The sequence below is a fragment of the Tachypleus tridentatus genome, chromosome 11 (assembly GCF_004210375.1).
Source record: "Tachypleus tridentatus isolate NWPU-2018 chromosome 11, ASM421037v1, whole genome shotgun sequence".
In the NCBI taxonomy this organism is placed as follows: domain Eukaryota; kingdom Metazoa; phylum Arthropoda; class Merostomata; order Xiphosura; family Limulidae; genus Tachypleus; species Tachypleus tridentatus.
In genome coordinates, this window is record NC_134835.1 from 64,025,727 (window position 1) to 64,052,166 (window position 26,440).

General features: G+C 29.9%; 1 protein-coding gene across 2 annotated transcripts; it reads left to right on the forward strand.

Annotated features, from left to right (window-relative positions):
• The first annotated feature begins 1,620 nt into the window (after positions 1-1,620).
• LOC143232313 (ras-related protein Rab-6A-like) lies at positions 1,621-26,424 on the forward strand. Of its 2 annotated transcripts, none has more exons than XM_076467577.1 (8): positions 1,621-1,901; positions 5,985-6,043; positions 7,243-7,296; positions 8,169-8,274; positions 8,932-9,043; positions 12,076-12,169; positions 15,957-16,020; positions 24,024-26,424. In XM_076467577.1, the coding sequence occupies exons 1-8, from the start codon at positions 1,832-1,834 to the stop codon at positions 24,089-24,091; spliced, it is 627 nt and encodes a 208-aa protein (XP_076323692.1). In that variant the 5' UTR covers positions 1,621-1,831; the 3' UTR covers positions 24,092-26,424. The 2 variants fall into 2 exon arrangements, with proteins under 2 accessions (XP_076323692.1, XP_076323693.1); XM_076467578.1 differs by lacking the exon at positions 24,024-26,424 and adding an exon at positions 16,493-19,959 and having other exon boundaries at positions 1,630-1,901.
• Positions 26,425-26,440: the final 16 nt, after the last annotated feature.

Below are 26,440 nucleotides of genomic sequence, written 5' to 3' on the forward strand. Positions count from 1 at the left end.
GTAACTGTTGATACTTACGCTAAATATTTAAAAATAAACCTCATATATGGACTGGGACTTTGTAGTTTTAATTTCTTAAAAGATCCCATTGAGGGAGTACTTGCTACGCTACTGACTATAATGATGTCACAATATTAAATTTAAGGTATGCTGACTTAGTATTTGTTTCGTTTGAATTTCGAGCAAAGTTATTTGAGGTAGTCGTCCATAACTTAGCAGTGATAAACTTGATGAAAGACAGCAAATCACTCATTTACTAACTTTTGAGCTACTATTTTACCAATGGCTTATGGAAATGACCGTATTATTATAATGCATCTACGGCACTTTCGGTAACATGGATTCAAACTTACGACCAGCAGATTGCGAGTCAAACGCCCTCACTACTATGCCATACCTGTTGAATTAATAATTATTATTTGAAAAGTCATTATAAACTGTTTTAAAATACAACCATTCACATTGAAATATACTTCTTACCTTCTATAAATTGTTATAAAATTGTACATAACGCCTTTTCTGCAAAATTTATTTTGAATTCATCAACTAGTTTTAAAACCACCCACTTACAAATAACGGTATCTCAGTAGCGCAAGAAATCTGTTTAACGAGGAAACTATATCAAGTAAATTTATCATTTAAAACAATGTTCTAAAATGCCTCTAGAAACTTGGTCTTGATGCTTGTGGTGAGAAAAGCATTGATAATTCACTGTGTAGCGTTGCGCCTGATTACAAATAAAATAAACGTTCTAAAATGGTAAGGTCTGGCATGGTCAGGTGGTTAAGGCCCTCGACTCGTAATCTGAGGGTCGCGGGTTCGAATCCCTATCACACCAAACATGTTTGCCCTTTCAGCCGTGGGGGCGTTATAATGTCACTGTTAATCTCATTATTCATTGGTAAAAGAGTAGGCCAAGAGTTGGCAGTGGGTGGTGATGACTAGCTATCTTCCCTCTAGTCTTACACTGCTAAATTAAGGACGGTTTGCGTAGATAGCCCTCGAGTAGCTTTGCGCGAAATTCAAAACAAAAATAAAATGGTGTAAATGTGTTGGGTAACGTATTTATACTTTTACCACATTATGTACGTCTTGTTGTATTTAGTACTATCACTAATAATATTCCAAAGCATTTATAATAGATGTATTTGGAGTTTTTGGACTGCATCAGCCTTGAAAGTACATAAAAATGACGTTACTGTCAGCATGTCAAGACTTTCAGGGTTGATTCTTTCGTTGGGTACAGCAGAGATAACCTATTGTACAGCTTTATGCTAACAACAAATAAAAATGACTATGACTATTAAACTTTTCCATGCTATAGTGCCCCTTCCAGTGGCTCAGCAGCAAACCTGAAGGCTTATAAGGCTAAAAACTTGGTTTCGATACTTGTGGTGGGCATAACATAGTTAGTCATTGAAACCTATGAAAAAAATCAAGAACTTCTCTTTTTATGTGCTTCGCTAAAAATCAACAAAGCAGTAACAACTAACAATCATGAAAATTTATTTGATGAGTCATATGCTATTACTTCTAATATATATATATATCACGTGATACCAAGAAGTGTTGATAAAAATTCCTGAAGTCGTTTAGCGCGTGAAAATATACATGCTTTTCATCTTCACTAATTCTCTCTTTATTTTTACAACTTCAAGCAATTTGCTGGTGACGTGTTACTGGTTCACGTTGATGCAGCGTGGGGGCGAGGATTTTGTAGATTTGTCGCAGCCGGTGAGAGGGTGAGGTTTATTGATTGTAAAGTTACGTTAATAGTATCTGCCTTTTGTGGTTTCTTTAATTTGCCAACATTTATTTGATAACGTCAAATATGTCGACTTCTGGTGATTTTGGGAATCCACTACGAAAGTTTAAGCTTGTATTTCTAGGGGAACAAAGCGGTAAGTATACTGTCTAAACGTCTTGAACTTGAAAATATATCCACCCAAGTGACCATGTCTCTGAGTGACATAGGCTTAACCGCATCGTTACGGGATTTTAAGTGTCATATTTGTAATGGTAGTTCTTAAAAGTTGATTAAAGCATGCATTGTTATATATAAATTAGCTCAAACTCACTTCTTTGGTCTTAAATTTATGAGCTATCAGTGGTACTTCTTTATTTGAAATAGAACTGGAACTTGGAAGTTCTATGTGTTAACTTATTATACTTTTAAATTCCTTCTTTTATGTAGAATAGACACGCAGTGTTATTGAGAATTTAAATTTTAATATTTTACAAAGTATTTAAAGAAGCTAGTTATTATGCACAACCATCAAGGTAAGTTTTAACTTCCAGTTTTAATTACTTTTGGATCATTAAAAGCAATAGTTCACAGGTGCAGGTAATCTAGCCTCCAAAGCTTTTGTGTTTGTATGTAATATTATATACTCGCAACTTTTCGTTTAAATGTCAATTGTTAGATTTTTTTTTTCAACCAAAACTGCATGCAAGGTATTCTAAATGAGGTTTCTTAATAGTATTGTACAGTGAAAAGAAAGAAACAAAAATTATTATTTTTTAATTTGAAACTTTTTAAACCTCTGGATACTGTTTATTCTTCCTCATAGCTAAACACTAAAGAGAAAGTTTCAGTTTGCAGCCATTTCTAACTCTAATTTTCTATCCCTTTTGTTTTTTGTTAATATCACCAATGCTCTTGAAAGAAGAAGAAAATATCCAGATTTTCACGTCTGTTATCTCTCTTGAAATCTTGTAACTTTGAAACTCATTTTTTTAGTTTGTAATGTTATTACTAGTACTCTCCAGGTTCTTCTAAAAATAACAGCATTAAGATTGTTGGTTTTTTCAAGATCTTAATGTCACAATGAAATCAGGAATATTGCATTTACTAAACTTAAAAAAAAATTTGGAGTAAATATTAATCAAAAAAGATGGTGAAAGTGATCATTGATATGCCCCAGTTGTCAAATTATCCTGGTTCTAATGAAGCTTGTTTTTTCATCTTGCATTCCTTTCTACCACCATGCCAATTATATCCAGTTTCTTAGCAGTTGTGCTTATGACATCTTATGAAAATTTTTTTAAAAATGAAAATACACAAGCTACTTTTTATTAATTGTTTTTGGCATGAAAATCCGTTTATGATATCTGTGGTACTATGTTCACTTTCTGCTTAGTTAAGTAAAGTTCAGAATTCTTTATTCATACCATTGATCTTTTAAATGAATTCCTCATGCAGATCCATAACACCTATAGTTGTGTAATTATACACTTATGTAACTATTTTATGCAATTAGCACATCTGACTGTAGTCTTTTTTATGGTTGCATGTGGTACAACAAATAGAACATAACATTTTGACTGCTACATAGATATGTTCCATGTTTGTTGAAAGAAGTGAAAATGTATTGAATTTTTGTTGTTGTTGAGATGTAAAATGAAAACTAACACTGGTATAATGTATGCTTCTATATTCTTAAATAATTAACCTTTGGAAGTACCCATTTTTTTGTTTAACAATAACATTAATTAAACAGTGAATGTGTTTAACATCAACCCTTCTTCCTGTACAGCTATACATAGAAATGTTTATTAAGTACAAATTTGCTAAGTGTGTCCTCATTAAATTTATCAAGGCTTTTATGTTTAGTTAATAATGCAAGTCTATTGTATATGAAAAAGGCATACTTGCTATAAAGTATTTTTACCAAATATTTTTGTTGCATTTATGTAAACCATCTGATCTGACTGTTCTGATTTCAAGGTGATTTTCATTGCTAAAAATAACAATACTTCTTTTCATTTCATTGTTTTTGTATTTAATTTACATAACCTCTAGAACCATCCGAATGAATATAAAAAATTTTTAAAGTTGAAGTTTGTTTTATCTGTTATTTCTCTACCTAGCACTAAGTGTAGACAAATTGTCAGTGTACAATTAAACTAAAATGAAGTATTGGAAATTATGAAACCAGATGAACTTGTTTTTTTATTATTTTAACAGTTGATTTCTTTTCATAACAGGATTTTTCATTATTCTCAATTTTATGTGTTTACTTTTTACATGCATTTTTTATTTTATTTTTTAGTTTTGCAGATTTATTGCTTGGCTTTGGTTATCTTATCTAAAGAGTGACATATCACATTGTACAAGTGTGCTTGCACCTTTGGACATGTGCAACTGTAGTTAACATTTTTTTAAATGTAAATCTTTGGTGACATAAAAATGAATTTACCTTTTCAAATGCATTACTATCAGAACATTCAAAAACAAATATAACTGTCCTTCTAACTATGATATAGCTAGATTATAAAGAAAATGTTAAAACCTGTGAGTATTAACTTACAAAATCAAGATGTTTTGTTGTCAGTTGTGTGTTATACCGCTGTCAGTTTCAAAGACTGTTATAGTCTTGTAATGAAAATAGGCTCTTTGTTACAAACACATGTGCCAAACAAGATGATTTTGAAAATAGTCTTGAAAATTAAACAAATGTGCAGGGCTTCTGTGGTGAAGTGGGAAAATTGATATACATCTCAGTAAATGCATGTGAAGCTCAAAGTTGAACATTGGACTTTGGAAGTGTATAAATAGTCTGGAAAGAATATGATGAAATGTACATGTTGAGATGTTGGAGTTCAGCTGAAAGGTGAAAGTTGGTAAATTTTAAAAGCTTTTTGTAACTAACAGATTAAAACTTTATAAACATTTGAATAATAAATTACATTGTGATGCTAATTGTTTTGACTACATTAATAAGATTGTTAAATTTTTAACGTAACTAAAATGTTATGCAAATAAGAACTGAGCTGTCTGCTTAGGGTTAAGGTGCAAACTCTCTTTTCGATTTATAATTCAGTAAATACCTATGCAAGATTTTCTCCTGCTAGGATAAATTATTTTATAGTAAACATTAAAAGTATTTGTTCAACATAGAAAATAACTGTTGAACATAGTGAATAATTGTTAAACATAGAAACTGGTTTTCTAACATTGAAGGTAACAATTAAATACAAGTTTGTTTTTTTGGCAACTGTTTCTAACAGAACTGCATATTTCACATCCAGTGTGCATGGCTTTGGGGGTCTCAATAATAAAGTATATCTTTTAAATCTGAGATTATTCAATAATGTTATTCAGATTGTCCTAAATCAAATGTGTATTCTGGCATGGTCAGGTGCAAAGGAGCTTGACTTGCTATGTTGAGGTTTGAATCCCTGTCACATCAAACATGTTCACCTTTTAAGGTATGGGGGTGATATAATGTGAAGCATCAATTCTACTATTTGTTGGTAAGAGAAGCTCAAGAGTTGATGGTGGGTGGTGATGACTAGTTGCCTTCCTTGTCTTTCACAACTAAGTTAGGGATGACAAGTGAAGATAGCTCTTATATCTTTGTGTGAAATTCAAAACAAACTAAGGCCAACCAAATGTATATTATAATCAGTTAATAGGCCAATCGATTAACAAAGTTTAGACAGGACATACAAGTTACATAATACTTACACGAAGAATGAACAAAGTCTTAAGAGATTCCAGCAGGAGAACCACTGGTTAATTTCATGTAATTAGAAAATTATCCATAAATTAGGCAGTTTGAAGTAGTTATATATTTAGTTTGTAAATTTTTTTTCAAAATTGAACTTTTGTAAAATGTGTATCCTACAAAGTTGCAAGTATTTTGGAGCTTTTAGACACTTTGATAATGTTAAAACTATGATATAATACGATTCATTGGGGAAGTGTGGGCTATTAGAGTATGTGTAAAATTGAACCATAAGCTATATTTTTACAGGATAATGTACAAAATATTTTTTCATAAATAATATTCATTATAGTAATTTATTCTCAGTAGCTTATACATAAAAAAAAGTCCTAACTTGCATAATAAGAACAAAAATTTGAGTTTGTAATAGTAATAATAATTTATTTTAGTGTTTTCAGTTTCTGTATTAATTTTACAAAAAAATTATTGTTTTACTATTATGTCAATTTATTTAATATATATTTGTTTTTATAGTGGGAAAAACATCATTGATTACCAGATTTATGTACGACAGTTTTGACAATACTTATCAGGTGAGTTGGAGTTTTTATTCCAGTTCTACACAGTTTTGACAATACTTATCAGGTGAGTTGGAGTTTTTATTCCAGTTCAACACAAGTTGACAAAACTAAAACTATTACTGACTCAACTTACAGAAATGAAGTTTACAATAAAAATACAAACTAATTATTTAAATCAAGTGACTTGCTACTTGAGTGTTATTAGAAAACCTCAGTTAGTGTAACATCTCAGTGTTCATGGTGAATCTTGTGCTTAAGGACACTTTACATATTCAGATCTTTTATGAAGTATCTTTTGTTTCATGAGTTTTTATTTAAAGTACTTTAAAAGTTAGTATGTACTTTAATATAGAAACAACAAACATATTTGACCATGACTGAATTTATTTTGTGAAGCATACAGTGCACATCATAAATAGTATCCAAGTTGTTTTGGACTTGACACACATCTTTCATAGAAATAAGAACTTGGTAAAGTGTTTGGGCTGTACATCTAAATAAAGTGTATTAACCAGCTGATTATAAGATAAAACAGTTGAAAAAAATTATATAGTTCACTTTCTTGACTTTGAATTCTATTTTTAAGACCTTAGACATCCTACACTTAAGAAGCTTAATTCATTTTTAACTTTGTGCAACTTTTTTATAATTTATTCTGAATAGAATGCTGCTGTTATTTTTAGAAACTTGTGGCTTAATATCACAAGATATCTGTCATTTGAATAATAAGTGGGTGTGAAATGTTTATTAATGTTATTTTGCTACAAATAACTGTTTTAAAATATTGTTTGATGTTAAACTTGAGAGAAAAGAATTTTTTATTAATGTATTACAGTAGTATATTCATCATTAAATTTTGTTGTATATATTAATTAAAAAAAATTTTGATATTCAGAATTAGCATATACTGATAGGTTACATAATGAACATGAATTATTTTTTATCTGGAATGGAATGGGGGAAGAAAAGTTGTCAATTTAACATAATTCAAATGTGATATCACTCTAAAACCTGATAAGAAAAGATATTTATCTTAATAGATTATATAAAGTAACTTTATATTGGAAGTATTGTTTATTATAATATATGATAATATTTGTGTAAGGTGCCTATTTTCTCTTTATGTTGAAATTGATTAAATCTGTTATTGATTGATTTTGTTCAGGAAGTGAAAGTGTTTTTTTCTAATTTATTCTGAATATTGTTCTCAGGCTACAATAGGAATAGATTTTCTTTCCAAAACGATGTACTTAGAAGATAGAACGGTAGGTGTATTATACTTTTTAATTGTAAAATAAATTTGTGTATGTTTTCACCCTATGAGGTCATTATTTATTTTGTGAGCATATTTTCTATTTGAAACTGATTTTAACTTTAATGTTACTCATCATTTTATTTTGTTTAGTTATGAACCTCTAGTTTAATTTTTAAATGAGCTTGGACTTTAAGTTAGAAAATCCTTTGCAGTTTAATGTTTTAAAATCTTTCTTGGGTTCTTATATCAAGTATTCAGTGCATGATTGATGTTGTATTTTCTTGATTTTTCCTTTATAATAAACCCATTTTTTTCGTGATAATTTTTAGAATTGGTTTTATTTTCTGTGGTAGTTCTGTTACAACTACTACTGCCTGTCTTTCCACCTAGTAAGCTCAGAAGAGAATGTGGTTGTTTAAAAAATGCATAAGGTAGACATCAAAGAGAGAGTTCTATATCACAATAGAGGATTCTCATAGATATTCTGTCAACAGAGGTCATGATAAAAATGTAATATTCTCAAAGGTGTTGAAATTAACACCAAGTTATAGATTTAAAATGGAAGATAGTAAATATGGATTGAAGCAACAAGAGGAATATGAAAAGTTTAATTTTGTGATGAGAAAGATGATGTTTGATGTTTCAATAGATAAATATTTATATGAATTATATTGCACTACTGAAATATTAATCTGACTGTAGTTGTAATTCATGTAGTGTTTTACTAATAAAGGTATTTACATAAATTTAGACAAAGCTATCTAGTATTTAATGCCTGTTTTTAAAATTAACCCTTTTTTGTCATCAGAATAACTAATATATACCTTAATCATAATTATCTTTACTGATGTGAAAACCAATTCTGTCATCTGTGTTAAATAGGTGAGACTTCAGCTGTGGGACACAGCTGGTCAAGAAAGATTTCGAAGTCTTATTCCTAGTTATATTAGGGACTCTACTGTTGCTGTTGTTGTGTATGACATCACAAGTAAGTATTTGTTTATACTACAAGCATATATGTATGAAAAAAATTTTAATTGACAAGAAAGGAAATTAAAAAGACATCTAACTGATACTGTGTCTCAGAAGATAAAAATGCTGTAATGTAATGGCTTAGGTTAGCCCATTTTTATTTTGATTGTGCAGAATTATTTCCAGTTCAGTAATACTAAAAATAAGCACTGGGACTTTCTAAGGAATACAACAATGTAAACAAATTTTTTTTTTTTAAAGTTATCATGGTCAAAAGATCAAAGTGTTCAACAGTACTGTTTTCAGAGATTATCAATGTAAAAATTAAATTTGTGTTTTTAGTATCGTACATTTAATGACTTTACTTCCATTGCATTTTTTTAACGTTTTTAATATCCTTTCTTATTAAATGTTTTCACTCTGCATGCATTTTTTATAGTTTTACAAAGAAACAAATGGCAGATCTGTAATAGTTCTTTTGAACAGTCAGTAATAAAAACATCTTTTCATTCTTATGTTTCATTAAGAATGTTATAACTGGCATGACATATGGATGTGCACATAGAGCCAAATACATTATCAAAGTATAGATCAATATTGTAATGTTATATTTTAGACTTTTATTACATCTTATATGATTTATCAGAAATATAATTTTTTTGATTCTGTATAGATGCCAACTCCTTTCACCAAACTTCCAAATGGATTGATGATGTCAGAACGGAGCGTGGAAATGATGTAATCATTATGTTGGTTGGAAATAAGACAGACTTGGCTGATAAAAGGTGAATGTCTTCTTTAGTATGCTTTTGTTAAATTCTAAAATTTTTATTTATTTGTCCTAAATGAAACTGTTGTCCATCATTTTGGAAAGCAATTAAAATTTTTGTTTAAATTATGGTAATGATTTCATAAAATTTCTAAAGGCTCCTGTTTATCTCTTCTGTTGATTTTATTATGTAAAAGCCTGAATTGTGATGTTACAAAATAGTTTTTGATCAGCATAATTTTACCTTCATTTAGTACTATTATCTTTAGCTCTAATTTTATGTAGTAGAATTTTTAAGTTTAAAAATAAGTTATAAGAATTTTCTGTTATGATGTAGGGGAGAAAGGAAGTAAACTTTCATTATTTAGGACCTCTGGTCACAAAAAATGGCTCCTCAAGGCTTCACAGAAGAATTTGAAATATTGTGTTCTAGTAGGTGCTGTTGGTAGAAATAAACTACCTTATCCTATTATTTAGATTTTTTTTTTTAATTGAAATCCATGAAGTATGAATAAAACCTCCAGCTATACATAACAGTAATGGTTTTAGAGGTTTCAACATTTCCATCTTCACCAGAATCAATATCATAAACCTTGCTTTCTTTTAATCTAGTTCAATTTTTACCTCTCAGGACACTTGTCCTTCTCATTACTCTTCTTACTCCACTCTCAGCATAATTTCATCATTTCCATTTAATATTATTTGCTTTATTCAAGTGTAAATCCAAAGAGAAGCAGCATCTACAAATGTCAAAAGTGAAGCAGTCTCCTTTTTTTTTTATGTTTATGTTCCTGTCAAGGCATTTTACAGATTTTACTTATGAGTATATTTTTCAATCAAAAGAAAAAGCTTTTTTAGATTGTATTATTGGATTATGGTTACACAGTCTGGTGCTTCCAATTCATTTGCTAGCTCTGATGTTTTTCTTCCTAAATTGTGGTTGGTTTTTTTTACAACTTGAAGGTTTTAAACTGCTAAAATGAAGTTTGTCTTAAGTCTCAAATTTTTACACTGTGGACGATATTTTGTTTTTAAAATTTATCTTTGTGAACATCTGAGGTTTAAATCAAAAGTAGTGATTTAAATGTGAAATAAAAACACTTGTGAAAGAAATTGTCATAAATGTCAGTTAAAGAAATATATATGTATAACAAACTGAATTTGAATGGAAATTTAACATATAAACAAGGTTTTGTGTTTTTTTCTGTATTGTCCTGCTTCTTTTCTGTAGTTAACACAAACTGAAATATCTGTCAACTGATGGGATTAATGGCAATCATTCAAAGTAAACCTTGAACATAAACTTTATATCAAAATCTTAAAATTATAACAAAGCTTTTTTTATAAACAACAATTGCAGTCTGCTTTCCATCTACTAACAAAGATCTTGAGGTGATTCCACTTTTGAATGCCCAATGCTCCATTGACCATGAGAGAAGCCTAGTTGTTTGAGAAACAATCCTGCAATTTTCATATGTTGACCTTAAATTACTTTGGAATATTCTACACTATCTAAAGTGTCATCCTACCAAGAGTGTTTGAGATTCACTCAATGGGCTGGAATTAATTAACCAACTGGGTTTAAAAAATAGAAGTAGGGTAAAGTTCAGTTTTGACACACTTAGAACGTTACCCATAGTTCATAGTGTTTACATACAAATTTTGCTTGAGATTAACCAGATAAGCTTGAAGGAGTTAGGGTGCAAACAAACACACATTTTGTGTTTGTGTATGGGTAAATGTGTTGCAGTAATTTATCTAATGTGTTAAGCTACTCATACTTTCGTAGAACCATGTAAGTCTTCAAATTTATTGGGTTGAGGAATAATTTGTGAGCGTTTTTTCAAGTTAAAAAAATATATTCATAAATGAAACGCTTTCGCAAAATATTTCATGTCATTTGGTAGATAATTTTTTGCTCTAATAGATGGTGTGTTTGATTTTCATATGTCTTTAATTTTTGCTTTCATTTTCAGCTCATTAAATGGAATGTCAAGTGAACAAAATCGAGCATTTTCGACACCATCTGCTTTTCGCATTTAATTTCTTGCAATTTCGTTTAAAACAATGCATACTATATACCTAGGTATTACATGAAATAAAGTATCATAATAAATGTTTTGGGTGTAATGTGTTCATGCATTGAAGTATTGTATAGTCTTGCATGTAATGCTTGAATGAAATTGTTTAAAAATGCTCACGAATTATTCCTCAACCTAATATAATACTATAATTGGGTTCAATTGCCCTTGCTGGGCACAGCAGATAATCCAATGAGGCTTTGCTGTAAGAAAACACACACTAGTTAAACTACTCTGAAATTGATCTTTCAAAGCCATTAGTTGCTGTCATTAGTTAATAGATTAGTAGGGAGTATTGTACAAACCTTTTTTATATACTAGCATGATGCTTTTATGAGGTAGTTATTCAGTGACAGTGCATGATGAAAGCTGGTTTTTGTGAGCTATATTCTATTTTTAATGGTGTTTTTATTGTTATTTTGCATTGTTAGCATAGTTTAATGACTTAGGAATAGCTTAATTATCTTCTAAGCTAGTTGGACATAATGAAATATTCTTGAGATTAAGGATAGACATTACTATCAATAAAGGTGCAACTAATAAGTCGTTGCATTCTAAACATTATAAGTAAGAACTGTATATTAAATTAACTATTGATTACTGGTTTCTGATCTATTTTATACAGCTTGATTTGATTAGAAGGTAATTGTAACAGAATTGATTTTTTATCTGTATGTCATGACAGATGATAGTGAAAGAGCTACCAAAGAATTATAAAATATATATTCCACTTAACCTAAAGTTCTATAGTTTAATTTCTGTCTTAGTTATACAAGAAATGGAAGGGGAAAAATGTTAAATTTATTACTCATTTCTTTTTTGAGGTTTCACCAAAACTAAGAAACTTTGACACTGAAACATGACGTATTTTTATCAAAGGATTTTAATATTTTTATGAAAGTCTGTAGATATGTAACTGCTATGTTATTGAAACATTTTTTATATAGATTTTGTATTTATCTTCTAGACAAGTGACAACAGAAGAGGGTGAAATAAAGGCCAAGGATCTTAATGTAATGTTCATTGAAACCAGTGCTAAGTCAGGATATAATGTCAAACAGGTAATAATGTTTGAGGTGAAATTTTTATTACTCAGGTTTAACACATTATGGTCTTAGCAATTATGAAAAATATTAACTTTATTAAATTTGTTTAACAGTAATGTTCACAAATTAATGGAGTAGAAAGAGGAGTTAATTTACTGAGTTTTTAGTTCTGGTATTTTCAGGATAGTATAAGTATTCTGAAATATATAGTAGTCTCTTTAGTATTTTTAGAAAAACCTCAATTTAAAATATATTTAACATTATGTTGTGAAACAAGTGTTAAAATGAACTGTTAATACATGTTTTATTTGATATGAATAAATATTTATTTCTTGTGTTTTTTCATTGTCACTCAAGATTTTAAAGCTTGAAGCATATATACTTTTTTGCATCTCTACTGTTTCTCTTTTCATATGAGAATACTTGTACCTGCTTATCTTACATGTGAAACTAAAGAATTAATGACAATGTTTGATCATGAATGAGGTGGAAGCATTTTATAAAGATTTGAAATGTTTTAGGTATATCTTGTATGTACATTTCTCACATTTAATGAATAATATAAAACTAAATACCAATGTGAATATAGTGGAGCCATAATTAGACAACATAGCATCCAAGGTGGGCTATCATACTTGTGCTTCTGTCATGAGTGATGAAAAAAGCCATTTTGGTTGTTTTACTGACCCTCACACTTTGTTCCTGGGGTACATGTCTTAATTTAGTTACATCTTTGAATTACACTGTTTAAAGTAAGTAGGTTTAACTATTCTTCAGTCTGCCAACAGATTGTAGAATAATAGGAAAATCAAGTATACTTTGACCATTATGCAAAGCAATATGTGTTTATGAATATTTCATTAAGCTTAATATTTTGAGCTTTTACTTTATTTAGTACACTGGTGTATGGTACAATGTTATTGCTTTTGTGTGTTATAACAATGTTAGATTTATTTTTTGGGTATTTGAAAAATGTTAATTGTTAGTATCTAAACCTTAGTTCGGTTACGATGTTCTTAAAGAACATTTAAAACATTTATGCTTAATTTATTAACACTGTACTAACCCCATCACAAGTGGTAAGCAATGTTTAGATATTGAATGCACATCTGCATTTAAGTGAAACAAGATTTCTAACTACTTCAACAGGTTTTAATTTAAACTTTTATAAACACAAAATAATTTTAATTTTTATCTGTACAACTATGCAGATTCTTTCTCATTTAATGATTTTTTTTAATATACTTTTTGTCTATTCCTAAGTATATGTTAACGTTTGCTTTGAAACTATCACTCCTATACAGTGTGATCATCCAAGTCTCGTGATATTCCTTCCACATGAGAGGTTTTATTGACAGAGTTCTTCCTTACAATAATACAATAGCATGTAGTCTGAATAATTACTAATGAAAGTCATCTCAGAAAATTTCTGTAGATGACGTTTAAGTATGATGGATAGATCAGGTTATATACTAGGTAAATAAAGTACTTCTGGTTTTGAGATATCGACTAATTGAGGTTCCTGTACAGGAGAACAAAGTAATCTAATAGAATTTATAGAAATCATACTAAAACACCAAAGGTGTAAGAATATTTTTGTAGTTTTTTAGATGCTCTTTATATAACTGGTAATGTTTTTCTGTTGACCCATGCATATTGTAAAGTTGATTGTTTGTGCAACAGTGCACACACTTAAAACAACTTGTTTGTCATAAAGAAACAATTTGATATAATTTGATCATGGCCAAAAATCATGATGTCAAGTGTGATAAAGGTAATGATGATCCAATATTCAAAAGTGAGGATAACTCATAAGTACTTATTAGTTGCCATTTTTGCTATTGTCAATAGATGGAAGTGGTTACTACTGAAATTGGAAAACTAAAGTATCGAAATAAATGTTAAGTATTAATCAAGTTGGAACTGACTGAAAGTATAAAATGCAACTTTTAACAATAAAAAAAATTAATTCAAAGAGAAAAGGACAAATTTGTAATGTTTTTTCTCAAACAGCATCTACCAACACAAAGATTACTAAAGAAAACCATATTATATGAATTTTAAACCAAAGCTAGTTATTACTCAGTAAATACACTGCTGGTCAAAATCTTAAGGCCAATGAACATAAAGAAAAAAATATGCATTTTGCATTGTTAGACTCAACCACTTATTTGAGTAGAGCTTTGAAAGATGAAAATGGAAAATAAAAACCTTTTTTAACATTTAATAGGGAAAATGTAAACACTATGAAATTAGCCTAAATACTAGCTGGTCAAAAGTTTAAGACCATACTGAAACGAAGAGTTAATTGGTAAACACGTAATGAAATTTAGTCATTTGAGTTTAAGCATTAGCGTTGTTAACATCTCCCACTGACATCTGTGTACATTGGGTAAAAATATGACAAAGGCTAAAAAGTTGACAGAATTTGAACATGGCAGAATTGTTGAGTTGCAAAAGCAAGGTCTCTCTCAATATGCCATCACTGGTGAGATTGGGCATAGTAAACCTGCTGTTGAAAATTTCTTAAAAGACCGTGAGGGATACAGAATGAGAATTTCAAGTGGTCGGCCCTAAGAAAATTTTGCTGGTGTTGAGCAGGAGGATTTGACGGGTTGTCCAGCAAGGCACCAGCCAATCGTCAAACCAGATTAAGGCCCTTACAGGCACAGAATGCAGCTCAAGAACAATAAGACAACATTTACAATAAAAAGGTTTTAAAACTGCAAACGTCTTTAAAGGTCATGTCTCATTCCACACCACGAAACAGTTCGATTAAACTTTGCTGAGAAGCACCAAACATGGGATGTAGAAAAGTGGAAGAATGGTTTTGTTCTCTGATGAGAAAAAATTTAACCTGGATGGTTCAGATGACTTCCAACGTTACTGGCACAATAAGGACATTCCACTGGAGACATTTGCTATACGACACAGTGGAAGAGGTTCCATCATGATCTGGAGTGCTTTCTCCTTCCATGGAACAATGGAGCTTCAGGTTATACAGGGGTGTCAAACAGCAGCTGGCTACATTGGCATGTTGGAGAGAGCATCCTTATTGACTGAAGGTCCTCACTTATGTGAATATGACTGGATCTTTCAGTCGGACAATGTTGCAATCCACAATGCCTGCAGGACAAAGGATTTTTTTATGGCGAATAATGTGATTCTTTTGGATCAGCCAGCATGTTCGCCTGAACTGAACCCCATTGAAAATGTTTGGGCAAGGGAAGTCTGTAGAAATCGACATCAATTCCAAACAGTGCATAATCTTCTTGAAGCTATCTTCACCAATTGGAATAACATTCCAGCCAGCCTTCTGCAAATGCTTATATCAACCATGCCAAAGCATATGTTTGAAGATATTTGCAATGATGGCCATGCAACTCACTACTGAGACCTCTTTTTGGGCATTTCATACCCTGTTTAGGATTTTTTTTTGGTATGGTCTTAAACTTTTGACCAGCTAGTATTTAGGCTAATTTCATAATGTTCACATTTTCCCTATTAAATGCTGAAAGATTTTAATTTTTATTTTCCCTTTTGTTATTTTCATCTTTTGAAGCTCTACTCAAATGAGTGGTTGAGTCTAACAATGCAAAATGCATATTTTGTTTTTATGTTCATTGGTCTTAAGATTTTGGCCAGCAGTGTTATGTACTAAGTTTTATACAACTGTGAGAAGGAAAGAAAAATCAGTGACAGACCTCCAATGAATATTTATAATCAAATATAATGTCTTTTAAATTATTTTAAGAATAAGTGCTACTATAATAATTAGGTTTAACTGTAAATTATTTTACAGTTATTCAGGCGAGTTGCGGCAGCATTGCCTGGAATGGAGAACACAGAAAGAACAAAAGAAGACAGTATCCTTTAATATAGGTTTATAGAATGATCAATGTTTTTTATTCATTTTTAAGCAGTTATATCTTGGAGTTAGGTAAATATATGAACAACTAACAATAGATGAAAGCTTTAGTCTTTTAATAATCAACATTTCTTCAATCTTATTTACATCTGTGGTTAACCTTGGATTAGAAAGTTTAGACAGAATATCTTCCTGCATGTGATTCAGGTAAGCAGTGGAAATTTCAAAAATTTATCAAAACATAATAGTCCATTTCTGTGAAAATTAGCAATTTTGTTGTCACCTCAATTTCCCAAGTCATTTCATGTCCAAATGCATGTGCTTGCCTTTTTTTATGAAGTTATGTAAAAGGTAACTGATATTTCAGAATGCAAGATGCATGAATATTTTTTCAGTTTTGTTTGTGTCATCACTTTATCCTCTTCCTAGTGTATCTTGCATGTGGCTAGCTTCCTTGACCTCTTTCTCAGTTGTTGATGTTGATCTCAAAGACTCTCCAGTTGAACTACAGAAGCAAGAGAGTAGGTGTTGGTGTTAGGACTCTCCAACACCTGATGGTGGCTTCTGGTGCTGTACCTTTCATGATGATAAAGGGAATTCTGGGAATAGGGTAACACTAAAACTATCTGAGATGAGGTAGCTTCTATCATTAGAACTATCCAAAATAGGATGTACTCTGGTTATAGGACTACATGGGATGTGAGAACAAATAAGATCTTATAAGTCACTCAAGATCTGTGTGAATGGGTTACTCTGAAAGACTTAATGCAGCATGTTGGGGCAGATTCCCTACTTGGTGTTGGAGTTTGTTTTAGTTGAAAAGTTAAAGTAGAATAGGGACAGTTCTTTGTTTATTTATGTGTGCATTGTGCATGTATCTGTGAGGTGTTATTTCACAGCATTCTCTTCCAGTGTTTGATATGTAATTTGATTCGTTCAGGAAGTTGAGATTTAGCTGGGTTGTTCAAATACTTAAGGTTTGTATCCAGCACAGTTTCAGATTTATCAAACTTGAGCCATTTATGTATTCAGAATATATATCTATAATATAGTATGTTTAACAGAAACTTGGCATTCAACTTTCCAAATATTGAAATGTTTTTTATCAAAACCAAGTGTAAATTCTGTTGCTTTACATAAATGTTACAAAAGGATATTGAAAGGACTTTCACCAAACCAGTATGATTTTTTTCAAGATAGCAGTAAATGTCACAATATAGGTAATGCAAAATGGAAGTACTGTATTAAAAAAAACAAAAATAAATAGGAAAATGGTGAAAACAGAGGAAAATTATTCAAATTTAAACTTTGTACTTTAACCTGGGTTAAATAAACTTAGTTTCATTTATATGTAGATTAATGATTTCTGAATACTAACAGCAGGTTGCTTCAATCTAGTGCAGCTCCATTTTGTTTAAGTAGTAGATTGTAAGTTAAATCAACAATTGAGTGTCAGGTTGTGTGAGTCACGGTAGTTTGTCAGTAAATCGTAAACAAATTATATAAAAGTAAATTACACAGAGCAACAATAAAAAAAAAACTAACTTGTAATTTTTTCTACTTATTTTATTTACTTTGTTTACAGATTAGAAATGAAAACCATCCTCTGTTCATTGTATAATTTTTTTGTTACAATTTAATTTATATCCATTTCCACAAACTGCTTATATTTTATTGATATATATAATAAGTGCTGTAGCTCCAACTCTATTACTGGAACTACTTTTTGTTTTAAATCCTCTCCCAAATTTTCCTGATCTTCAATATAAAAATAAATTTAATGTAAGAAATAATACAAGTTTTTGATTTTTAATTGTTTAAAATTATAATTTATTTATTTTAATCATGGTATCAGTAGATGGTTAAATTACATTGTTAAGGAATTATTAATGTTAAGTAATTGTATGTTGTGGATTTCACACTAAAGGAAAAATTGTTGCTTATAAATTATCAATACAGCTTAGAAACACTGTCCTTTTTGTAGTTCAGAGATTATCAATACAGGTTTGTCACACTATCCTTTTTGAAAAAATGTTCCTTTTAAAGTTAACTTCAGAACAAAAAACTTATTTTGTGTATTGTAAACTTTTAAAATATCTTAATTTTAAACTATTAACTATTTTTCACCTGATGCAAAACCAGTAAGCTCATACCTCTGTTTGCCTTGAGTTGCACCACATCTTTGTATTTTACAGTGAGATTTTTTTTTTATTTATAAAAGAAGTGGACCTTATTCCCTGTTATTAGCAATTTTGTGTTACATTATTTCAAATATTATAAAATGTAAACAGCTGAGAATATGTTCAAAAGAAACTCAACTTTGTACATCTTGGTCAATGTGTAACTGTACCTTTGTTGAGAAATTTCTACATGGTTGTGAACACGTTTTTAACAAGCTTGTAGATCTATGAGCTGAGTATGTAATTTTCAATATGGATTTTGAAAAAAAAAGTTACCTAGCTCTTTTGTGATATCTAGATTTGACAAGCAACTTGGTAAATGTTGCCCTCACAGGAAATATCTAATATATGAAAAGTGTAGCTAATTGAACAAATAATTATTTTATTAAACACTGCCATTTGGTATTTAAGAATCATAATAAAAGCTGAGGGCAGGGGCACCTTTGGGTAGTGGGACCCTGTGCAAATTTAATAGTGCAGAGTTGAAAATAGCATTATGTGTAATTTTTGGGCAGTAACTCTCCAGCCAACAACCTGTCCCCTTTATGAACTGGATAAAGTAAACTTAAGTTTAAAAAAAACCATCAAAATGGAATACTTCCAGAGTGTAATGCAGCAGTGTTTAATTCAATATATCCTTAGGGCATAACATGAAAGCTTGGTGAAAATTATGATAAATTAACAATAAGATATACTGGTTACATAGTTTTCAAGCAGGTTTTCCTCAGACAGAATAATCGAAGTGTTTTATGTGTAATGGCATTTTGTGAAAAAGAAAAGTTAAAGAATAGGTAAAAATCTTAAACATAGTTTTTCTCATGACTACTTAAGGAATGAAAAGCAAACTAAATCAGTACATTTTAAAAGTCCATAGAAATGTAAAGTATGTCAGATATGATGGCTTATTTAACTTGTGAAGGAATAGTGTATTGGAATAAAGTTTTTTATTGTGACTGTAGAGGTTAGTAGAACACTTCAATATTGAAAATGGTTTTGTCCTCTTTCTCTTGTGTTTTTTTTCCTATTCATTTTGTTTTTTAACACATCACTATCTAATTCACTTTAATTTTTACACTTGAAAGTATGTCTGTCAAATTAGGACAGCATTGAGCCATGTAGTTTTGAGAATTGAGATGACAAACAAATGGTGAGAGGCTCAAAAACTGTAAGAGATTGGCTAGTATAGTGTTAAACTTAATTTGTTATACAACACTGATGGGAATTACAATCAACAGTATGGAGTAAATAAAGCCAGTGGCCAAACATGAGGAAATAAAATATAAATTTAAAAAATCTTTGTTAATTTGCAGGGCTTCAACAAGAAGTGAGTCCCAGTACAGCTACCTAAGATTGTTCTTGGTTCAGAGAAAGTTGTATTCCATATTTACATGGGTACTACAGTTACATCTTAGTAAATTTTAAAATCTGAATTATAGTTACCTGAATATTTTTAAGTTTTCACTATTTTCATTATAGGTTAATTAATTTTCTAATTTGTTGTTGTCTCCTACACTTCAAGCTGTTTTTTGACCATCTGCCACCTTCTGTTACAGTGTAACTTTTTTTGTTGTTGTTACTAAGAAATTAAAACATATCATGCTATCTTTTTCTTGTTGTCCTTTTCTTAATTTTGTAATCTGTTGTGTTTTTTTAAATTTTGTTTTGTTCAGTGTTCTTGCAATCCAGAACTGCTTAACTTGCATTCTAAGATGTAAAATATTAATATAATAAAGAATTACCCTACTTTTTTTCTAAAACTGTTTGTGCATTTCAGATTTATTTCTTGTAGTTGTAATAAATTAAGCCTTAAAATAGAAAACTGCAATTTCTTGAAAAAATTTGTTACCACTGACTTCAAGTTTTGGTGTTTTTTAAAACTTGTACAGGTATAGTATTCTTTAAATAAATGTTTCCAGGATCACTGTTATAACAGTGTGGTTACTAAGGTTGCACACACTAAGATCATTTTATAAGTTAACAAACACTCAGAAAGGTATTTACCTTGTTTATTCCTGAGTCCTTTATGGAGATATGCAAGTTGGATTCCATGTTCTTGTTACCTCAGGGATTAGAATGTGTTATTGAAACTAATTTGTTTTTTCCTTTGTATTAAAAAATAAAAGTTCAATGCCAAATATATTCTACTGAGAGTATTTGTGACATCATGTTGTTAAAAAAGATTTTTTTTTGCATCCTGTATGTGATAATGTAATCAGTTGTAAATAAATATTAAAATAACTTCTAAGATTTTGTTTTAATCCCTTAGTTTCTTAATTTCCCCTTGAACCATTAATTGAAGAGTAAAAAAATGAGTTATGTTGAATCATTTTTGTGAAATTTTAAGTTCCTCCTCTGTATTCTTTTCTACTAAAGAAATAAAGATTTAACTTTTCAATTGTATAGTTTTCTGTTTTGTTCAAAAAGCAAAACTTTAAAAATTATACATTGTGTTGAAAGTTTCTCTGTTCCTGAAAAGTAATTATGTTTCACTTTGGTTATGAGCACTTTTCTCACATTTTTCTACAGTAGTGCAGATAGCTGTGGTATAGCTTTGCACAAAATTCAAAAACAAACTTTTCAACGGCAGCTTGAAGTAGAGAACAAAATAATTAAAAGATTTATTTGATATTTCAGTTTTTGGTATATTAAGCAAAAAGACATTTGATGAAATTCTGATATAAAGGTAAAGAAACTTCAGTGAACTAATTTTTGTAAATTAAAACCAAAACTCTGAAAGAGAGCTGAGTGATGTATATACTCTTAATTTCAGCTAATCAGAAATAGTTGTGACTGAGCTCAAGAGAGAAATTAGTGGTATAATAGGCTTAATACCAATCAGTTGGTAAAAATCAGGATCTTTAAGGATAGAGGAATGGTTGGTATATACTTAATGCAAACTGATTTGAAAAGATTTAAGATCTTAGAGGAAAATGCTTGAATGATACTCAGTACCAACATACAAATGGGAATTAAGATGCTAGAGAGAAAATAATGGTTAATGGATGCTAAATACCATGGTATCTGTTCATGAAAATTAAAAGCTTGAGGAATAATTGATTTGTTGAAGGTAAATGTTTGTGGAAATACCAGTGTAAGAATAAATGATATGTTAATAGGTAGTTAAACCAACTAGAAATTATTCACACAAACTTTGGAAATGAAGAAGAATGAATTGTTTAGCAAGACTTAAGTTTATGGAGAAAATGCAAACAAGTGTTTAATGCAAGATGTTTATATGGACCAGGACTGGAGTTGGTAGTACAATGAGCAGATAAGTTACTAGATAGTTAAATGGGTTATAAAGTGAAAACTGCTTTAGAGACTTAGGGAAAGGTAGTGCTGTATAGTATTATGTTACATTGCTTATTAGTGATTTTTTTTTCTGTGGTTGGTTTCAAAATAATATGGTAGTGATCTTTAATAGATATTTGTTGACCAATCATTACAATCATTAACATTATTGTAAGCTTGACCAGTAGGAGCAACTGCTGTAGTTTCAAATGCCCATTAAAGTGATTGGTCTAAACTTATTTTATGTGATCTGTATAACTTTTCAAAAATAAATATTTAAGTTAAATAAGCAAACTTGTGTTTGTAAAGAAGAGTTTTAATGAATCAGTGTCTGTCAGAATTCAAAAGGCGGTTTCAATTAATCCAAACTTTAATTTGCCAGATCTGTTTTGGGTGTTGGTGAGTTGTAGGTTTGTTAATCATTTCAACCCTGTAAAATTAGTTATGAGGTGGAAATGAAACATAAAGTAGGTCTGGTTAAAACTAATTATTTCCAGTTAAATAACTTATCTCACTTCCTTTAAGAAATAAACTTTAGTTCTTGTGTTGAATTATACAAGCAAGCTGTAGTGATTGAATTACGTGTGTATGCCCAGTGAATCAGTTTCTTAGTCCATGAATCAATTCATAAAGATTCCCGTTAACAAACACTATGTAGCTGTACCATTCTGTTAATGAAACTTCATACCATAAAAGAAAAAGGGTTGAAAGATGTTTATTGAGATTTAGTTTAGAATATTCACAGAAAAAAAGTACATTGTGGTAAAATTGGCATAAAACAAACAAACTCAACAAAGGTTCTATGTTATATGAAATAAAGGTATCACAGTTTGTTAGCCACTATGTTTGGACAACAGCAGATTGCTGTCACCAAATATAGTTGCCAAAACATGAGTTAATAACCTTTAATGTATTTAATTCATGTGGGATAATGTTATCCATGTTTGTTTTTATGAATGTTATAATATTTGAAAAATGTAATGATTAAAAATAATTATTCTACAACTGGAAGTTGTATGAATTAACTTGAATATCACTATAATTATCCATACACTATATATATATATATACCTTGGTTAGATAATTAGATGCATTTTATTATGTGTTTACACAAGTCTTTTGCTACATTTTATAGACCTACAAACATTACTTATAGTTTCTTAACAAAATAATGTTCAGATGAAAAGTTGTTTCAAACAAATCAATTACCTTGATTTCTGCTGTGCACTGAGTATTAATAAATCATTTTTATAAAAGCTATATGCAATTACACTTTTATGCTTGGAAATATTGCATTACAGAACTCCAATGATGGCAGTAAATTTCCCTTTTTTTTGTATGTATAGAAGAAAAACAATGGTGCCATAATTTTGAATTTCTCTGTTATTTGATATGAGCTGTCTTCAGTGCTTTAAAGTTGACTTGTTTGTCTGTTATAAAAAAAATAAGGTTTTTAAGCCATTACAAAAGATTTGTGACAAAAAAAATCAAATATTTTTCTGTTGATTTACTTTTGAAGTAATGACTGTGAGTTGATTATATGCGAGATGTATACTGGGAACTGTAGACAGTTACAGTGCAAATGTTTCTGTAAATCAAGTCTGTATGCTTTTCACTTGTTATTGTGGAGATAATGCTCATTCTTAAAGTAAAATAAATTTTTTTATGACATAGACTTAAGTAGTGGTTTTCCTTGTTTTTTTGTTGTAACAAGTAATTAGAATAGTGTTAAGAATATTTATGATTTTGAAGTTTTGTGGATAACTGTCAAAGTTAACAGTTATCTTGGAACTTGCAGAGGAATACATTTGAGGTGAATAAAATCCATCTGAATCTGTATCAAGTATTTTGAGCAACAATAAATTAAATACACAGTATGTTTCATTGTCAAAGGATAAAAGCTGCATTGTAACATGTACTGCGATCTGTTTAGATAAAATCTTTTAAATTATTTTAGGATTTTTTTATGGTGGTACATCAAATATTTTATCTTTTAAAACTGCACTAATGAGACAATTACTTACGGAAAGACTCAGTTATTAGTGATATATGTAGGATGTTGGACAAATAACCATAGTTTATTCATAATTATGCTATTTAACATGTTCATAAATCTGCAGACATCTTTATCTTATTGAAAAATAAGATGATTTCAAGCCATTAATATCTGACGTTGAATTACATGGGTCTGAAAAGAAGAAAATTCTCCATGAAAAAAACCAGTTTTATTGCTTTGTACTTTTGTTTTGTGTTTAGAAACAAAGCCTTTTGGTACTGGAACAGTAGTTTGTTTTCCAGTGACCAGTATTTGAGAACCTTATGTATTAAGATAATAGAAAATAATTACATCATGATAACTGGCTTTACTAATTAAATATCTGTGAAAATTGTATTTTAAATTCTTCAGTAAGTTCTTTTCTTGCCACTTTTATGAGTCATTTTGTTTAAAATCCAATAAATCAAGTACTCTTAAATTTGCATTAAATTTTCCATTAGAACTGAGAATGGAACCTTAACTCTTACTTTCCAGCTGTACCTCTTAAACCACAGGAACCTCCAAAGGAACAAAAGGATGAAGAAGGAGGTTGTATTTGTTAAAAATGTATTTACTTTTCCCAGCTTTCCAGAAAGGTTCTAATGATATTAATTAACGATCCGCTTGATTTGCTGGCTGTAGCCTACAGGATCTCTTTGAAGTCTGTTGTACCACACCTACACACAAAAGCTTGTGACAACCACTTCACTCCTATTTAGGCATTTCACACTTCAGCTCCTTGCTTCATATTAATGATATTTGCTCATTCCACTTTTTATGCTATATTTTCTGTACTGAGGTTCTAGGTACATCAAGAAAGCAAGAAAGAACTGTGATCACATGTATACTATTTGTTTCTTATGATAGCTCAGTCCATTATGAAATTGTATAGTTTTAATGTGAACATTTGTTTTCAGAAAGATTACTTTGTGAAACACAGAGGTAGTGATAGTTGTTTTACTGGCTTATATAGGCTTAACAATTGAAACATTCAATGGGCCAATAGTCATTTTATTTCACTAATAAAAAAAACAAATACTTTAAAAAACATTCTTCTGTATTCAGTGGTTAAGTTTGAACAGGTGTTAACTTAGCAGTACCTTGCAGTTTTTTTCTAATCAAGCTTTTACAAGTTTAGCACTGGTTGGTTAGTAATCAGATAACTTGTATCTTGAGTTTACAGTTATACATGGCACTGTATAGCAAATTTTATTTCTAAGTGCAATAAATGAAACACTGTACAGCTGTATTTATGTAGTGTTTAAGAGGAAGGATGTCACCCAGTGAGGATTTCATAAACCTCAAATGTATTAAAATGTTAATCATTTCAAACTTCTAATTATGTTGAAGTTCTTTATTTCACTATCCATGGCAAAAAGCAATTATAAAGCAAATTAATGACTGTTATGCTTTGAATGATTTTAAATAGGAAACACTGGAGTGGTATGACAGAAAGCTACATTCAGTACAGGGATGGCTGCAGCTCCTAATAGTTTTGTGCTTAATTGCAAACAAAAAAATTCTCAAACTTATTTATTCATGTGTAATACTATGATTTTAAATTCCTTTGACTTAGTTTTGAGTGCATAATTCTAAGACATACCTTATATAACCATAATATTTTGCAGTTTAGTATCTGTTTTCAGAAAAGGTTATGTAAAAAGAAAATTGTCCTGAAATAGTTTGTGTATTATAAAAATTCAGTAATTACCACAGTTTTGTAATCCTTATACATTCACTTAGAGCTCGTAGATAATTTTTGAGATATTTTTTCTTAATCTGGTAAACCCCAAATCCTTCTCAAAAAGGTATTTATTTTTCATATTATTATAGTTACATATTATTACAAAGAGATTGTTATCCAAAGAATATGTTGTGATGCACATTTTATTTTGTTTCTGAATTTTGTGTTATGTGCCAGTGTTTTAATCTTTGGTGGATAATTGCTTTAAATTTATACCATTAGGTCTCAATGTTATTACACAATGTAATGTGTATTTAGTTATGATTACTTTGTATAATAAATTTCACTTAAATTATTAGAATTAAAAAAAAAAGTTCCTTGTTTGTAAGGGATTTAATTCACTACAGTAATAACATACATGATATTAAGTATAGTAAACTTCAAAAGTATCATAAGAGAAAAGACTATGAAAAAGCTTACCTACAGTACAGTGGGTGGAATAATTTTATAACAACCTTCAACATGAGTCCGTTTTGGCATCTAAACAATAAAGCAAGTTGAAGAAAGTTCTGCTGTCTTTAGTTTACAGTATTTTAATTTACTGAGTAACATACTGGTACTTCACTTTGGGTTATTGATGGTTCAGCTACATTTCTGATACTATGCTGCTATAAACATTTTAGTGATGGAAGGATGCAAGTCTTCCATCTTTAATAAACAGTGTATGGGCTCACTTTTTTTTCAGGTATATACAAGTATTTCACTAAGTATTTTGGGTGCTAAATAAGAAAACAATGGTAATTCTTAGCAGGACAATAAGGTCTGACAAATTGTACATTCCCATTTCCTGTCAGTTTGTAGTACTTGCCTGTTTTAAAGAAGTGTAGATACTGAGTTTCTTCTTAGTGTTATCATGTTAGCCTATATTACATACATCTAAATGTCTTTAGATTTGGAAACAAAATCATTAACTATGAGTGTTACCAAGAAACATGAGAACTATGCATGAATGGATAAATTCTCATTCTTGTGTACCATTGTATGTAGATGTCAGAGTATCTTTATTGTGACTGGCCACTTAAAGGATATTGGCAAAGCTGAGTTCACATTTCTTTGTTTCCTGTTAATCCTGTGACTGTTAATCACCTTGTATATGAAGAAATGCTTTTGTAAGAAAAGCAATGGTTGCATTAAAGTGTCAGTGCCTATAAATTAGTTATGCTGTGTA